Source organism: Budorcas taxicolor, chromosome 5 (genome assembly GCF_023091745.1).
Source record: "Budorcas taxicolor isolate Tak-1 chromosome 5, Takin1.1, whole genome shotgun sequence".
Taxonomy (NCBI): Eukaryota; Metazoa; Chordata; class Mammalia; order Artiodactyla; family Bovidae; genus Budorcas; species Budorcas taxicolor.
Window position 1 is genome coordinate 76,318,879 of NC_068914.1, and position 18,881 is coordinate 76,337,759.

At 37.4% G+C, this 18,881-nt stretch overlaps 1 protein-coding gene across 1 annotated transcript; it reads right to left on the reverse strand.

The window, feature by feature from the left end:
• Positions 1-13,242: 13,242 nt before the first annotated feature.
• LOC128048112 (olfactory receptor 8S1-like) lies at positions 13,243-14,252 on the reverse strand. Its single transcript, XM_052640554.1, is given in 3 exon segments — positions 13,243-13,413; positions 13,493-13,915; positions 13,917-14,252. Coding segments are annotated over 3 exon segments (930 nt in total).
• Positions 14,253-18,881: the final 4,629 nt, after the last annotated feature.

An 18,881-nucleotide genomic window follows, 5' to 3' on the forward strand; every position in this document is an offset into this window, starting at 1 on the left:
AAGTAAAATAAAGTAAAAATAAAAATTAAAAAAAAACCCTCAACATTCAGAAAACTAAGATCATGGCATCTAGTCCCATCACTTCATGGCAAATAGATTGGGAAACAATGGAAACAATGACAGACTTTATTTTTGGGGGCTCCAAAATCACTGCAGATGGTGATTGTAGCCATGAAATTAAGAGACACTTGCTCCTTGGAAGAAAAGTTATGACCAACCTAGACAGCATATTAAAAAACAGAGACATTACTTTGCCAACAAAGGTCTGTCTAATCAAAGCTATGGCTTTTCCAGTAGTTATGTATAGATGTGAGAGTCGGACTATAAAGAAATCTAAGTGCTGAAAAATTGATACTTTTAAACTGTGGTATTGGAGAAGACTCTTGAGAGTCCCTGGGTTGCAAGGAGATCCAACCAGTCCATCCTAAAGGAAATCAGTCCTGAGTATTCGTTGGTCTGATGCTGAAGTTGAAACTCCAATACTCTGGCCACCTGATGCAAAGAACTGACTCACTGGAAAACACCGTGATGCTGGGAAAGATTGAAGGCAGGAGGAGAAGGGGACAACAGAGGATGAGATGGTTGTGAAAGGTTGTTGCTGAAACATGAATGAAACTGGCATTCTTGGCCTCAGGAGGAGAGGAATTCAATCCAGGGCCAAGGCCAAGGCTTTGCTCAGAGCTTTTGTGTAATAAATTTTATTAAAGTAAAGAGATAGAGAAAGCGTCTGACATAGACATCAGAAGGGGGGCAGTTAAAGCATCTCGCTCCTAGTCTTTAGCCAGATGTTATATAACTACTAGCAGTCTGCTAATTAGAGAAAGGAAATGTCTCAAAACTCAGATTGGCACCAGGTCCGTCACCCACAGCAGGCAGTTTGAGATAACACTGGCACCAGGTGATTCATCCCGGGCCATAATCATCCGGAGCCATGTATCTTGAAGAAAGGCAGTTTTCCAAGTAAATATATAGTTTCATTAACATAGATTAGGAGAACAATGTATGAGTAAAACATACAGGTTCGTCAAATCAGTTCTGAGTCTTAGGTGAAACCAACTTGAAGAAAGACAGAATCTAGGGTAAATACATAGTTCATTACCATGGCTTAAGACAAACATTTCCATAAGAGAAACACATTGGTTAGCTCAGGGTTTGAAAAGTTAAGTTCAGGTGGAGCCAGGTGTTGTCATAGCAACACAGAATTTTAAAAGGAACCTCTTTTTAAATTTGTATAGAGAAGGGGAAAAAATCTTAACACTTGTAGTTTGTTTCCTCCAGCCACTTAAGAGAGAGATAAAAAATGTCTGACACTTCCAGCCTATTTCCTCCATTTGGAGACCCCTGGCCTTCCTGCCTGTTACCCTCTCAGTTGGATGGCATCACAGACTCGATGGACATGAGTTTGAGCAAGCTCCTGGAGTTGGTGATGGACAGGGAAGGTTGGTGTGCTGCAGTCCATGGGGTTGCAAAGAGTTGGGCATGACTGAGTGACTGAACTGAACTGATACAATTCTATATCTTTATTGTGAAGGATATATTTCATATTTTGCAAACATTTAATTGATATGTCTGTGCTTCTGAATGGTTTGTAAAATTTTCTGCAGTTTTCAATCAAAAGCCAAAAAGGGCCAAATGCAAAAGGAAAACTGAGCTGGAGAAGAGTGAAATATGAACTAACTGTATAACAAAATAAATAGAATTAGAAATACATAGTTTGAATAAATAAAGTTAAATAAAACAAATTTACTGAAACAGACCACATTTTATCATTATGAAATAAAGTGAATACATTTTCTGGCAAAGAGATATAGAACTACAAATCAATATGAGAAAAATAAATAGAAAAGTCTCCAATACATTTCTCAATGTACAAGAGTTAAAAGAGATATTGCAAAGGAAACAAGAAAATACCTTGATTTAAAAGAAAATGAAAATAATGTAACAAAATCTACAAGTTGCATAAGATGGACACAAACTCTTTAAATTAATCTGTTAGAGACTTGCACCTCAAGAATTTTGGGGGAAAAATCAATAAATTATATATAGAAAAATGAAAAGAGAAAAATAATCAAGAACAGTAAACACAGAATATAAAGCATATATACAACATTTGCTGGATCATCGAAAAAGCAAGAGAGTTCCAGAAAAACGTCTATTTCTGCTTTATTGACTATGCCAAAGCATTTGACTGTGTGGATCACAATAAACTGGAAAATTCTGAAAGAGATGGGCATACCAGACTACCTGACCTGCCTCTTGAGAAATCTGTATGCAGGTCAGGAAGCAACAGTTAGAACTGGACATGGAACAACAGACTGGTTCCAAATAGGAAAAGGAGTATGTCAAGGCTGTATATTGTCACCCTGCTTATTTAACTTATATGCAGAGTACATCATGAGAAGTGCTGGGCAAGCTGGAATCAAGATTGCCAGGAGAAATATCAATAACCTCAGATATGCAGATGACACCACCCTTATGGCAGAAAGTGAAGAGGAACTAAAAAGCCTCTTGATGAAAGTGAAAGAGGAGAGTGAAAAATTTGGGTTAAAGCTCAACATTCAGAAAACTAAGATCATGGCATCTGGTCCCATCACTTCATGGGAAATAGATGGGGAAACAGTGGCTGACTTTATTTTTGGGGGGGCTCCAAAATCACTGCAGATGGTGATTACAGCCATGAAATTAAAAGATGCTTACTCTTTGGAAGGAAAGTTATGACCAACCTAGGCAGCATATTAAAAAGCAGGGACATTACTTTGTCAACAAAGGTCTATCTAATCAAGGCTATGGTTTTTCCAGTAGTCAGGTATGGATGTGAGAGTTGGACTATAAAGAAAGCTGAGTGCAGAAGAATTGATGCTTTTGAACTGTGGTGTTGGAGAAGACTCTTGAGAGTCCCTTGGACTGCAAGGAGATCCAACCAGTCCATTCTGAAGGAGATCAGTCCTGGATGTTCATTGGAAGGACTTGCGTTGAAGCAGAAACTCCAATACTTTGGCCACCTGATGCGAAGAGCTGACACATTTGAAAAGACTCTGATGTTTGGAAAGATTGAAGGCAGGAGGAGAAGGGGGCGACAGAGGATGAGATGGTTGGATGGCATTACTGACTCAATGGACATGAGTTTGTGTAGGCTCTGGGAGTTGGTGATGGACATGAGGCCTGGCGTGCTGCGGTTCATGGGGTCACAAAGAGTCGGACACAATTGAGCGACTGAACTGAACTGATACAACAGAAAATAAGCAAACCAGAGTTGATTCCAAGAAAAAATTAGTATAGCTGACAAACTCCTCACAGTGATGACAAGGAAGGAAGGAAGGAAAGAAAGATAGAGGATAGAAAGGAAAGAAAGAGAAATTAGTGATATCTGAATTGAAAGGATATTACCACAAATTCTACAGACATTAAAAAGATATTAGAAAGATATGATGTACAAACTTACCAAATACTTTAAAAAACATATTCAGTTGGGTTCAGTCACTCAGTCATGTCTGATTCTTTGCAACCTCATGGACTGTAGAATGCCAGGCTTCCCTGTGCATCATCAACTCCTAGAGCTTGATCAAACTTATGTTCATCAAGTCAGTGATGCCATCCAACCATCTCATCCTCTGTTGTCCCCTTTTCCTCCCCCTTCAATCTTTCCCAGCATCAGGATCTTTTCAAATGAGTCAGTTCTTCACATCAGGCGGCTAAAGTATTGGAGTTTCAACCTCAGCATCAGTCCTTCCAATGAATATGCAGGACTGATTTCCTTTAGCATGGACTGGTTGGATCTCCTTGCAGTCCTCGGGACTCTCAAGAGTCTGCTCCAACACCACAGTTCAAAAACATCAATTCTTCTGCACTCAGCTTTCTTTATAGTCCAACTCTCACATCCATACATGACTACTGGAAAAACCATAGCTTTGACTAGATAGACCTTTGTCAGCAAACTAATGTCCCTGCTTTTAAAAATGCTGTCTAGGTTGATTATAGCTTTTCTTCCAAGGAGCAAGTGTCTTTTAATTTCATGGCTGCAATCACCATCTGCAGTGACTTTGGAGTCCCCCAAAATAAAGTCTGTCATTGTTTCCATTGTTTCCCCATTTGTTTGCCATGAAGTGATGGGACTGGATGCATGATTTTTGTTTTTTCAGTGCTGAAATATGAAGTATGAAATTTAAATGTTGAATATGAAAACGTATTAAATACACAAATTCCTTGAGAAATTCAACCTAACAAATATAACATAAGACGAGATATATTTGATGACTGCAATAGGTTAAGTGAATTAAATACATAATTATAAAATTTTCCATAAAGAATCTCTAGAAACTCATAAATTCCCTGGCAAAGAAATCTTTCCAATTTTATACACAAATTTATTTAGAGAATAGAGATGGTTGGAACTGGTCTCAACCTGTTTTATGAAGTCAGTAACAACCCTGAAACTAAAATTTGAGAGGAACATTTAAAAGAAAAGAAAAGAAAATAGTATGTATCATGAATGTCAATGGAAAAATTGCAAACAAAACATAGCAAATATAGTCAAGCAATATATTAAAAAGATAACATATTACATTCCAACCAACAGTGTGGGAGGATTCCCTTTGCTCCACACTCTCTGTAGCATTTATCATTTGTAGGTTTTATGATTGGCTGCTCTGATTTTTGTAAGTTGATAACTCATTATAGTTTTGATTTTCATTTCTGTAATAATTAGTAATGTTGGGCATCTTTTCATTTACCTGTTGTTTATCTAGGACTTCTTTGGAGAAATATCTATTTAGGTCTTATTCCTATTTTTCAATTTTTTAAAATATTGAACTGTATGAGATACTTGTGTATTTTGGAAATTAATCCCTTGTTGGTCACATTGTTTGCAGATATTTTCTCCCATTTCATAGGTTGTCTTTTCACTTTATGAATGGTTTCTTTTACTGTGCAAAATCTTATATGTTTAATTAGGCCCCATTTATTTATTTTTGTTTTTATTTCCATTATTTGAGAAGATGAATCAAAAGAATTTTGTTGTGTTTTATGTCCAAGAGTTTCCTCTAGGAATTTTATAGAATATGATCTTACATTTAGGCCTTTATTTTGAGCTTATTTTTTTGTGTATGGTGTTAGACAATGTTCTAATTTCATTCTTTTACATGTAGCTGTCCAGTTTTCTCAGCACCATTTATTAAAGAGCCTTATTCATATTTATATTCTTGCCTCCTTTGTTTCATATTAATTGGCCATAAGTGCATGGTTTATTTATGAACTTTCTATCCTCTGATCCATTGATCCATTGATCTATGTGTCTGTTTTTTTGTGCCAGTACCATACTGTTTTTGTTAGTGTAGGTTTGCAATATAATCTGAAGTCAGGGAACATGATTCTTCCAGATCCATTCTTCTTTCTAAAGGTTGTTTTGGCTATTTAGGGTCTTTTATGTTTCCATGAAAATGTAATATTTTGTTCTGTTTTAGTTCTCTGAAAAATGCCATTGTAATTTGATAGGAATTGCATTGAATTTGTAGATTGCCTTGGGTTGTATGCTCGTTTTAAAGTAATGAGTCTTCCAATCCATCTTTCCATCTGTTTATGTCATCTTCATTTCCTTTCCTCATTGTCTTATAAGTATTGGGGTACAGTTCTTTTGCCTCTTTAGGTAGCTTTTGTTGTTAGTGTATAGAAATGCAATAGATTTCTGTATATTAATTTTGTATCCTGAAACTTTCCCAAATTCATTCATGAGTGCTAACAGTTTTCTGATAGTACATTTAGGATTTTTTATGTGTAGGATTATGTCATTTGCAAAAGTGACAATTTTACTTCTTTTTTTTCAATTTGCATTTCTTGTATTTCCTTTTCTACTCTGATTGCAGTGGTTAGAAGTTCCAAAACTATGTTGAGCAAAAGTGGTGAGAGAGGGCATTTTGTCTTGTTCCTGATCTTATAGGGAATACTTTCAGTTTTTCACCATTGAGTATGATGTTAGCTGTGGGTTTGTCATATATGGCTTTTATTATGTTGAGATATGTTTCCTCTATGGCCACTTTCTGGAGAGTTTTTATCATGAATGAATGTTGAATTTTATCTGAAGCTTTTCCTGCATCTATTGAGATGTAAGTTGTGCGTCTATTGAGATATAAATGTATGTAGCCACTATGGAGAACAGTATGAAGGTTCCTTAAAATACTAAAAATAGAGTTACCATATGATGTGGCAGTCCCACTCCTGGGCAACATACCTGGAGAAAATTCTAATTTGAAAAGACACATGTGCCCCAATGTTCATGGAAACACTATTTGCAATAGCCAAGACATGAAAGCACCCTAAATGTCCCCTGACAGATGAATAGGTAAAGAAGATGTGGTATAAATATATATACAATGGAATATTACCTTGCCATAGAAATGAATGAAATAATACCTTTTTATTAGGTCATGGATGGACTTAGAGATTACCATGCTAAGGGAAATAAGACAGAGAAAGATAAATGTCACACAATGTCACTTAGATGTAGAATCTAAAAAATTATACAAACAAACTTATTTACAAAACAGGATTAGACTCACAGACATAGGAAATAAACTTATGGTTACCAAAGGGAAAAGGGAAAGGAGGGATAAATTTGGAATTTGGGATTAACAGATACTACTATGTATAAAACAGATAACCAACAAGAACCTACTGTATAGCACAGGAAACCATATTCAATATTTTATAACAACCTGTAATGAAAAAGGATCTAAAAAAGAATAGAATATATATATTCATGTATATAGCTGGATCATTTTGCTGTACACCTGAAACACTGTAAATCAACTGCACTTCAATAAAAAATAAAAAATTTAAAAAGTATATATATTTCGAAATAAAAGCTTAAAAAGTTTCAGAAGTATGTGCGTTAAAAAAGATAACCTACTATAATGAGCGTATTTTGGGGATGCTAGATTAACCTAATAGTAGTCAAAAATCAATGGGAAATAAATCTAAATCACAATGAGAAAACACTTTATCCATTAGAATAGCTGTTATAATAGCAAAACAACAAAACCCAGAAAATGAGAAGTGTTAGCTAGGATGTGGAGAGACTGGAATCCTGTAAGTTGGTGGAAATCTAAAATGGTGTAGATACTGTGGAAAACAGTGGTTTTCCTCAAAATAAAATTAAACACAGAATCATCATGTGATCCAGCAATTCTTCCTCTAAGTATATACCCAGAGGAATTGAAAGCAAGGACTCAAACAAGTACTCTCACCCCATTGTTCAAAGCAGCATTATCCACAATAGCCAAAAGGCAGAAAAATCCAAATGTCCATCAGTGGATAAATGGATAAGCAACACATGGTATATACATAGGTGGAAGATTGTTCAGCCTTACAAAGGAAAGGAAATTCTGACATATGCTCCAATAAAGATGAACTTGCTAAGAGTTGGGCACGACTGAGTGACTTCATTTTCACTGATGACGTCAAGTGAGATAAACCAGTCACAGATATTGCATGATTTCACTTATATGAGACATCTAGAATAATCAGATTCATAGAAACAGAAAGTAGAATGGTGGTTGTCATGGACTAAGGGAAGGAGAAATAGGAGTTATTATTTAATGGCTATGGAGTTTCTGTTTTGGAAGATGAAAAAGTCCTGGAGATGGATTGTGGTGATGGTTACACAACAATGTAATGTTCTGAATGCCTGTGAACTGAATTTGCACTAGAAAATGGTTAAAATGGCAAATTCTGTGTCATGACTACCACAATTTTAAAATTTAAAGAATCAATGTAATTCATCAAATTAATAACATAAATACAAATATAAGATCATATCAATAGATTTACGAAAAGCAACTTACAGTGTTCAGCATTCAATAATGACTATAATTCTCAACAAATTAGGAATGTAAGCACACATTCTCAATATGATAAAAAGCATTTACCAAAAAATCTACAGGTAACATTATTAAGGATCAAATGCTAAATACTTTTCCCTCTGAATTTAGGAAAATGAAGTAGATGTCCATCAATACTTTCAGAGCTTCCAATTATTTTTACTAGAGTTCCTAGTCAGTGCAATAAAATAAGATAAAGAGTTCCTAGTCAGTGCAATAAAATAGGATTCATGTTGACATATGGCAAAACCAATACAGTATTGTAAAGGAAAAAATAAAAAAAATTTAAAAATAAGATAAACAAACTTTGTGCATAGCAACCTGGAAATGAATAAAACCACATGATAATATAACTGTGAATGTAGAAAAAAAAAGCCTAAAATCTCACCCATCCCTCTAGAACCAAATAAAGTTAACAAAGTAGCTGATATATAGGTTCTATATACAAAAGTCTATTTTGTTCATAACTACTAGTATTAATCAGTTAGAAAAATAAAAATAATTCTAATTCAATGGAATAAAAAAGTCATTTTCCTAGGAATAAATTTTACAGAAGACACAGACAACTTCTACACATCAAACTATAAACTTTGCAGAGATAAATTAAAGGAGACCTAAACAAATGAGTAATATACCATGTTCATGTATTGGAAGACTATAAATGTAAGCTGTCATTTCTCCTTAAATTGATCTCTAATGTAAAAGTCTAGCAGGTTATTTGTATAAAAATTGACATCATTGTTTTAAAATTTATATAAAAATGCAAAGAACCTAGAACAGCCTAGAAACAATCTTAAAAACAAGAATGTGTAAAGCTTAGAGTATGGAGTCATATTGATGGAGAGAGACATAGACAAACTGTAGAGAGCTGAGAGTCTGGAAACAGATTGATTCATATAACATCATCTGATTTATAGCAAAGATTACATTCAAATTCAGTGGAGAGAGTATTAACAGTCTTTTTGACAAGTCAAATATATTATATACAAAGTAAACCTTGACTCCTGACTCATAATCAAATTAATTTACTGCAGAGACACAAACATAAAGGTAAAACAATAAATGTTGTAGAGAAAAAAGGATAATTTCTTTATGACTTTCAGATATGTAGTGATTCTTAAATGAGAAAGAAAAAGTCTAATTAAACATAAAAGGAAAGATTGATGAATTTGGCCTACTCTTTGTGAGCCTATGGACTGCAGCCCACCAGGCTCCTCTGTCCATGGGATTCTCCAGGCAAGAATACTGGAGTGGTTGCCATTTCCTACTCCAGGTGATCTTTCCGTCCCAGGATTCAAACCCTTGCCTCTTGTGTCTCCTGCATTGGCAGGTGGATTCTTTACCACTAAGCCACCTAAAAAGCCCCATAGCAATTAAAAACTGCTCACCAAAATAAACATCAAGAGAATAAATAATAATTCCCTTTTGACTGGCCTTAGAGTTCAGTTTTATCTGGCAACCCTAAACTGCCCTATACTAGGTGGACACCTGAAACATTCTATGGAAGGTTATAAAGCTTTCAGAATTGTTTGTTTACTTGTTTATTTTTTAAAAGTAGTGATTGTGAAAATACTCCACTTGAAGGACATCAGATACCAAAAGAGTAAGAAAGGCCATTATTTAAGTCAAATCATTAGATATGAGTTTGTAAATGGGGCATGAGAAAGGTATAAATTGACATTAAATAATTCTGGAAATTCTGATCCCTTTAGCATCACTTTTCACATAATATAGGGCTTCCCTGGTGGCTCAGAGGTTAAAGCGTCTGCCTGCAATGTGGGAGACCTGGGTTTGATCTCTGGGTTGGGAAGATCCCCTGGAGAAGGAAATGGCAACCCACTCCAGTATTCTTGCCTGGAGAATCCCATGGACGGAGGAGCCTGGTAGGCTACAGTCCACGGGGTCGCAAAGAGTCGGACACAACTGAGCGACTTCACTTTCAGTTTCACATAGTAACAGTCAGTCAGTTCAGCCCCTCAGTCGTGTCCAACTCTTTGTGACCCCATGGACTGCAGCATGGCCTCCCTGTCCATCACCAACTCCTGGAGTTTACTCAAACTCATGTCCATCTATGATGCCATCCAACCATCTCATTTTCTGTTGTCCCCTTCTTCTCCCACCTTCAATCTTTTCCAGCATCACAGTCTTTTCAAATGAGTCAGCTCTTCACATCAGGTGGCCAGAGTACTGGAGTTTCAGCTAGAACATCAGTCCTTCCAATGAACACTCAGGACTGATTTCCTTTAGGATGGACTAGTTGGATCTCCTTGCAGTTCAAGGGAGCCTATGATAACAGTAAATCAGATAATTTTAAATATAAATGAAATATGCAAAGCCATGTTAAAATGTATTTGTAAATTTTAGAAAGACATGACTTCTTGCAGCAGACTTAAGCACTGGCATTAGAATCATCTAACACAGCATGCACTAAACATTCACTAGTTGCCTATTTGACAAAGAGAGAACCACAAAGATGGTCTCAGGACCCACTAAAGATAAGAACAAAACCAGACGACTACTGTGGGCTACTATATGTGGCCTGTGTTCTGCAAATGCATGCACCCTTAAACCGTAAGAAGAATGGATGTGAAATTAAAAAGGAACTGGAAAAAAGTTTTCCTCATCAGACAATGAAGATTATATGAGGAATAGAAATTCCTATACAGCAAAGCTTCTTTGTAGCATTTCAGACTTCAAATTTGCTTGCTTGTACCATTGGACAACAAATAGTTCTCTGTAAGTGTATGTGTGTGTCTGCATGTGTGTATATAGAAAGCTAGAGCAAGTCATTATTTACATCAATAATCAAGTCACAGTTGTTTCAGTTTGTCTGTTTTGCATTAGTTAAGAACATGGCCTCTAGATTCTGAGCTGCCTAGTCTGATTCAAAGGTACATCCTTTAATATGGATGACTGAGTTATTTTTATTAACCTCTTTCATTCTCAGTTTCCTTGTCCATATAACCTGGCTGATCAAACTCTACCTTATACATAATAAGGTATGATGTCAACAATTAATGGGAGGGTGAATGTAAAGTATTTGAGTTCTGAGACAAATTAAATGTTCAAAACATGTTTGATATTATTGTTTACCACATATTAATGAAATCATTTTATAAGCTTAGGGAAAAAAGAATCTTTGTAAAAGAAGTTAAGCATATTTGAATGCATAAAAATTAACATTCTATCAAAAAGAAGAAGCCTATGGTATTAAAAGACATTCTAAGAAAATATACAAGTTGGAATCAGCTATGCCAGACCAAATTGAATGTATTTATTGTGCTCACACTGGAAGAGATGCTGAATTCCTCATTTTAAATAAAACTGTTAGCAGCTGTGATTAGATCCTTTCCCCCTCAGCTTTCTAACAGGTGATAAAAAAGATCTGATACTATTATTCTAACACACATTGAACAATACATAAAAGAAATTCTGAGGTCTTCAAGGCAGGAGAGTGAGCCTTCATGCTTTTGTCCTTGTGAGAAATTCCAAAATGTATTTGACGGACAAACATTTACTCCCTTTCTTGCAGGTGAGACATGGATGACTCCCTGGATATCAAGTAAAGGAAGCACTAAGAAATTTACTTACAAACATAGGGATTCATGAAAGGAGGGGAGACTGACCTGTCATTTCTCTGTTTGGAAACTTTTGATAAATTCTATTTCTTTCAGATTGGTTCATGGTAATGTGTATTACTTGACATAGTAACAAAACATTTTATTTTGAATGTAATGAAAAGTTAATGGAACTTTAATAGCAAATGCTTTATTGTAGCTATTACCATCTATCACATTTGCTGTCCACAGAGCAATACCTCATTATTCAGAAACGAATATTGAGCAGCAGTGAAACTGATCTATAATTTCTTGTGATATAATGTGTATACAAATATGAATGAATAGAAAAAACAGATAAATAATTTGAAAATGCATACTTGATGAATTGTATGTCAAGAATGGCCTATTGATATGCATTTAAAATGATTTAAACATAAAATGGTTTTTCTCGGTTGGCTAGTTATCCTTCACATTCTCCAAAAACCAAGTGAAAAACATCTCAAAATACTACAGGTGCTCAAATGTTTTTCTCCTATAAGAAATTTTAAAATATTTTGATAATAGAACTTAAATGAGTGTATTACTATAGAAATGTATCATTAAGGACATTTAGGAATATTCAGTTTCACTGAGTTATTTTTCAACTGCTAACCTAAGGACTCTGATGCTGGGAGGGACTGAGGGCAGGAGGAGAAGTGGACGACAGAGGATGAGATGGCTGGATGGCATCACTGACTCGATGGACATGAGTCTGAGTGAACGCTGGGAGTTGGTGATGGACAGGGAGGCCTGGCGTGCTGCCTCATGGGGTCGCAAAGAGTCAGACACGACTGAGTGAATGAACTGAACTGAACTGAACTGAACCTAAGGAAATGCAAGATTCCTTCAGGGAATAAAAATGTTGCTCTGAGCACTTAGATCAGAAGAGGTATCAAGGATTGGAAAGGATCCACAAAGGAAAGCAAGAAGCCACTGACCATGGCTTCTGTCCAGAACCTAACTTCACATTTGCAATTCTGTCCAGAACGTAACTTCTGTATGCTTATTTTAGAAACAGAAGTGCTTTGCCCCAGTACTTGTGTTTTTTTTTCCTTGTGTTTTTCAGGCAGTATGCCTCTACCTGTAGCTGTGGGCCCTACTTAAATCCAGAAAATGGTGGATAGGTTTGTTATGCTACTTTAGGACAGAGGAGTCTGGCGGGCTACAGTCCATGGGTTACAAAGAGTCAGACTTGACTGAAGCAACTGAGCACACACACACACACGGAGTGGAATTCTCCATAGGCCTAGCTCCCAACTTAAGCTCCCTGTAAGAGAAAATATCTGGGATAGCTTTAGCCCCATTATGATGACTCACTCATTTATCTCCCTGTAACTTTAACCTGAACTCATTATCCAATGGCCCTATGAACTTATGACCTTTGTCCTTCAAAGATTCAGGAAATTTTCTGCTTAGGAAAACTATAGCTTTCAGTGCCTTTTGCAAACTCAGCTACAAATTCTGATATCTAATTTACACCAAACTCACCTTAATACGCATGTATGAGAACAAGTAGGAAATATTGATGAATATGTTCTAAGCAAATTTTTACAGTGTCACATGAATATTTAATCAATGTTTTGCCTCTGAGAAGATTGAACTGAACGATCCACTGTATAATAGATCTATATTATTTTTTCTTTAGTCCTTTCTGATTAATTTTTCCAAATTTGACATTATGAGCAGTCAGAAAATTCCTAATGTCAGTGATGCGATATCTTGCTTTATGTATTTCTCTTACAATTACTTGTCATTATCTCTTTATTCTGCCTTCAAAAACATTGTAAATACTTTCCCAGTGTTCTGTGTAGAGCTGCTTTCACCTCCTTGTTCCTTAGGCTGTAGATGAGAGGATTCAGCATGGGAATGACTATGCTGTACAGCACAGAGAAGACCAGCTCCAGAGAGGATCCTGACATTGGCGTGAAATAATGGAGAAAACCGTTATTTTTGAATAATGTTCAAAATAATAACCGTTATCATTATTTGGTTATTATTAATAATAATAATAACCGTTATTATTGAACCAGAGAACAAGATTACTGTGGTGAGGCGGGAGGAGCACATAGAAAAAGCTTTGCTTCTGCCAGAGGTAGAGGTGATGCTCAGGATGGTGGAGACTATGCAGGCGCAAGAGAAGAAGATGGAGAGGGAAGTTACAACGCCATGCGGGCTGAGGGACCAGAGCATGGCAATGAGGTTGGTGGAAGCATCTGAGCAAGAGAGAAGGAAGAGTGAGGGCAGTTCACAACTATAGTGTGGAATGATATGGGTATCACAGGAGCCCATTTTCGTTGCCAGAGGGGCACTGATGAGTGTGTTCAGAATGCCCAGGCTCCATGAACCCCACACAAGCAGTGCGTACCGCTGTTCACTCATCTCCTGGCCGTAGAGTAGTGGTTGGCAGATGGCGACACAGCGGCCATAGGCCATGACAGAGTAGAGAGGCTTCAGTCCCTGCAGTGATAAACACAAAGAAAGCCTGAGCCAGACAGCTCTCTACGGAGATGGTTTTCCTTTTAGAAAGGAGGTTTTCCAACATCTTCGGCACAGTAACAGAGGAGAAACAGAGGTCTAAGAAGGAGAGGTGACTCAGGAAGTAGTACATGGGGGTGTGAAGATGAGAATCAGCCCTGATTACCCACCTCATTGTCATGTTTCCTGTCAAGGTCAGGAGGTAAACCAGCAGGAACAGCACGAAGAGCAGAGCCTGGGTATGGGGATCACTAGAGAGCCCGAGGAGGATAGATTCCATCATGGTGCTGTGGTTTCCCAAGGCCATTTACAGAGACTTGTCCCTAAATATGATAAAGAAAAGCATGACAGTGAACTTTCTGCTACCCTCCTCCAAGCAGTTTTCATACTGCACTGATTGTCTTTTAATATCACAAGGATTCAACTTGGGTCAAGTTTTATGTCAGTCTCATGGAACATAGAGAATAAGATTCATTGCTAAGTTTTGAAAAGGCAGTAGTTCAAAAGAGAATATAAAAATAAAGGTAAACAATTGAAACAGAGTGTGATTAACTGCAATGGGAACTCTGATCTACAGAAAAGTCGGTGATATCATCTAATTTAAGGTAATGGAGCAAAATTGTTAAGGATAGGTATCATTTCTCTATGGAGGCATGGAATGGAAGCACATTTACACTGAGGTAGCTGTGTAGACCTTCAAGGCCTACAAGGCCTAGAATTGACACCCAAAAGAGGTGTTCTTTTCATCATAGGAGACTGGAATGCAAAAGTAGGAAGTCAAGAGATACCTGGAGTAACAGGCAAGTTTGACCTTGGAGTACAAAATGGAGCAGGGCAAAGGCTAACAGAGTTTTGCCAAGAGAACACACTGGTCATAGCAAACACCATCTTCTAACAATACAAGAGATGACTCTACACATGAAAATCACTGGATGGTCAATACCAAAATCAGATTGATTATATTCTTTGCAGCTGAAATTGGAGAAGCTCTATACAATCAGAAAAATAAGACTGGAAGCTGACTGTAGTTCAGATCACAAAATCCTTATTGTAAAATTCAGACTTATATTGAAGAAAGTAGGCAAAATCACTCAATCATTCAGGTATGACCTGAATCAAATCCCTAATGATTATACAGTGTATGTGACAAACATTCAAGGGATTAGATCTGATAGACAGGGCCTGAAGAACTGTGGATGGAGGTTCATAACATTGAACAGGAGGTAGTGATCAAAACCATTCCCAGGAAAAAGAAATGCAAAAAGGCAAAGTGGTTGTCTGAGGAGGCCTTACAAATAGCTGAGAAAGAGGAGAAGTGAAAGGCAAAGGAGAAAAGGAAAGATATAACCATCTGAACGCAGAGTTCAAAAAATAGCAAGGAGAGATTAGAAAGCCTTCCTAGGTGAACAATGCAAAGAAATAGAGGAAAACAATAGAATGGGAAAGACTAGAGATCTCTTCAAGAAAATTAGAGATACCGAGGGAACATTTCATGCAAAGATGGGCACAATGAAGGACAGAAATGGTATGAACCTAACAGAGGCAGGAGATATTAAGAGGTGGCAAGAATACTTTGAAGAACTACCCAAAAAAGATCTTAATGACTTGGATAACATGATGGTGTGATTACTCACTTAGAGCCAGACAACCTGGAATGTGAAGTCAAGTAGGTCTTAGGAAGCATCACTATGAACAAAGCTAGTGGAGGTGATGGAATTCCAACTGAGCTATTTCAAATCCTGAGAGATGATGCTGTGAAAGTGCTACACCCAATATGCCAGCAAATTTGGAAAACTCAGCAGTGGCCACAGGACTGGAAAAGGTCAGTTTTCATTCCAATTCCAAAGAAGGGCAATCCCAAAGAATGCTCAAACTATTGCACAATTGCACTCATTTTACAAGTTAGCAAAATAATGCTCAAAATTCTCCAAGTTAGGCTTCAACAGTATGTGAACCAAGAACTCTCAGATGTTCAAGCTGGATTTAGAAAAGGCAAAGGAACCAGAGATAAATTTGCCAACATCTGTTGGATCATAGAAAAAGCAAGAGAATTCCAGAAAAACACCTACTTCTGCTTCATTGACTCGGCTAAAGCCTTTGACTGTGTGGGTCACAACAAACTGGAAAATTTTTTTCTTCTTTTTTATTTAAATTTTCATTCTTTTTTATTTTTTGCATTTATTTATTTATTTATTATTTTACTTTACAATATTATATTGGTTTTGCCATACATCAACATGAATCCGCCACGGGTGTACACGTGTTCCCAATCCTGAACCCCGCTCCTACCTCCCTCCCCATACCGTCTCTCTGGGTCATCCCAGTGCACCAGCCCCAAGCATCCTGTATCCTGCATTGAACCTAGACTGGCGATTCGTTTCTTATATGATATTATACATGTTTCAATGCCATTCTCCCGAATCATCCCACCTTCTCCCTCTCCCGCAGAGTCCAAAAGACTGTTTTATACATCTGTGTCTTTTGGAAAATTTTTAAAGAGATGGGAATACCAGAACACCTGACGTGCCTCCTGAGAAACCTGTATGCAGGTCAAGAAGCAAGTTAGAACCACATATGGAAAACGGACTGGTTCCAAATTGGGAAAGGAGTACGTCAAGGATATATATTGTCACCTGCTATTTAACTTAAATGCAGAGTACATGCAAAATGCTGGACTGGATGAAGCAGAAACTGGAATCAAGATTTCCGGGAGAAATATCAGCAACCTCAGATATGCAGATGACACTACCCTTAAGGCAGAAAGTGAAGAGGACCTAAAGAGCCTCTTGATGAAGGTGAAAGAGGAGAGTGAAAAACCTGGCTTAAAACTACTGCATTCTAGATGCTTGCAGTAACTCAACATTCAAAAAACTAAGAATGTGGCATCTGGTCCCATCACTTCATGACAAATATATGGGGAAACAGTGGAAATAATGAGAGATTTTATTTTCTTGGGCTCCAAAATCACTGCAGATGGTGACTGCAGTCATGAAATTAAAGACGCTTGCTCCCTGGAAGAAAAGCTATGAGAAACAGCATATTAAAAAGCAGAGACATTACTTTGCCAACACAGGTCTGTCTAGTCAAAGCTATGGTTTTTCCAATAGTCATGTATGGATGATGGACCATAAAGAAGGCTGAGTGCTAAAGAATAGATGCTTTTGAACTGTGGTGTTGGAGAAGATTCTTGAGAGTCCCGTTGACTTCAGAGAGATCAAATCAGTCAATCCTAAAGGAAATCAGTACTGAATAGTCATTGGAAAGACTGATGCTGAAGCTGAAGTTTCAATACTTTAACCACCTGATGTGAAGAGAGGACTAATTAGGAAAGACCCTGATGCTGGGAAAGATTGAAGGCAGGAGGAGAAGGGGGTGACAGAGGATGAGATGGTTGGATGGCCTCACTGATTCAATGGACATGAGTTTGAGCAAGCTCTGGGAGATGGTGAAGGACAGGGAAGCCTGGCGTGCTGCAGTCCGCGCCGTTGCAAAGAGTCGGACACCGCTGAGCAACTGAACAAACAGCAACAACGAAGCTGCGTGCCAGGAGGTTTAGGGTTGGGAAGCAGCAAGGTATGTTTGGTAAAACATGGCCATTTCTTAATAGCTAGAGCTCAGAATATGGGTAAAAAACCTAGTACAATGACGAAAGATATAGGCTCCTGCATTAGACTAAGATCAAATCCCAGCTCTACCCTGTGCATGTCACATAGTTTTCCTAGACTTCTGTTTCCTTGCTGAAAATTGGGGTAACAACAGACTACTCTGTTAGAGTTGTTATGACAGTTAAGTGTGATAACACATGAAGTGCATTAAAAACTCTATATGGTATTACTCACTGTAATAATCATCATTATTATTTGTAATTATAATTTAGCCTACAAAAATAATATCCTCAGGTAGGATGATCCCCTTATCAGAGTTAGAGCTGTTCTTTCCACTTTTGATCCTCTTCCTTATCGAAGGGGGTGTGATAGAGTCATTTTAAAATCATTAAATGTAGCTGTTCTCCTTTTCCCATCTCCCAACTGGAAGACAGTCTGGCATTTGGAATCACACTGATGTGTCCAAGTATCAAAAAACTTGAAGTTACTGAGGATAGCATTGTTCAGGAGGAAAGGGCAGCCAGACTCAAGAAATGACAAGGAAAATAGGACATGGACCCTTGGCTCCTGTCCTAAAATTACTTTCTGGGGTGGATGTGTTTTCCATGAAGTGTCAGGCCTCCATTCAAATAAAGAAGTAATTTAAAGGAGTACTGTGCCAGGGTCCATGGCGTGGACCACTCACTTGGGCACAGTAGTAAAGTAGGGACCCAAGTGGGCTTCCCTGGTGATTCAGTGGTAAAGCATCTGCCTGCAATGTAGGAAATTTGGTTTGATCCTTGGGTTGGGAAGATCCCCTAGAGGAGGAAATAGCTACCCTTTCTCGTATTCTTGCCTGGGAAATCCCATGGACAGAGGAGCCTGGCAGGCTACAGTCCATGGGATCGCAAAGAGTTGGACATGACTGAGCAGGCACCCAAGGCAGGGTTCCATGTTCCTAGAACTTTGAGAGCTTGCCAGGACACCTAAATTATTTTGGAATCACCAACTGTGGCTGTTTCCTGTGCCACAAGAAGAAATCCTTACTAAATAATATTTCTGTGCTCATTCTAAGGCTTCTTTATAAAAATGTTATTTATTTATTTTTTACCATTTTTTAAAAATTGAAGTACAGTTAATTTTGTTTGTTGGTTTTGGGTATATAGTGATTCAGTGATATTCAGTGATATATACATATATTCAGATTCTCTTCTATTAGAGGTTATTATAAGAAATTGAATATGGTTCCCTGTACTATACAGTACATCCAGCAAAGAATTCATCTGCAGTGCAGGAGACGTGGGTTCAATTCCTGGGTTGGGAAGATCCCCTGGAAGAGGAAATGGCAACCC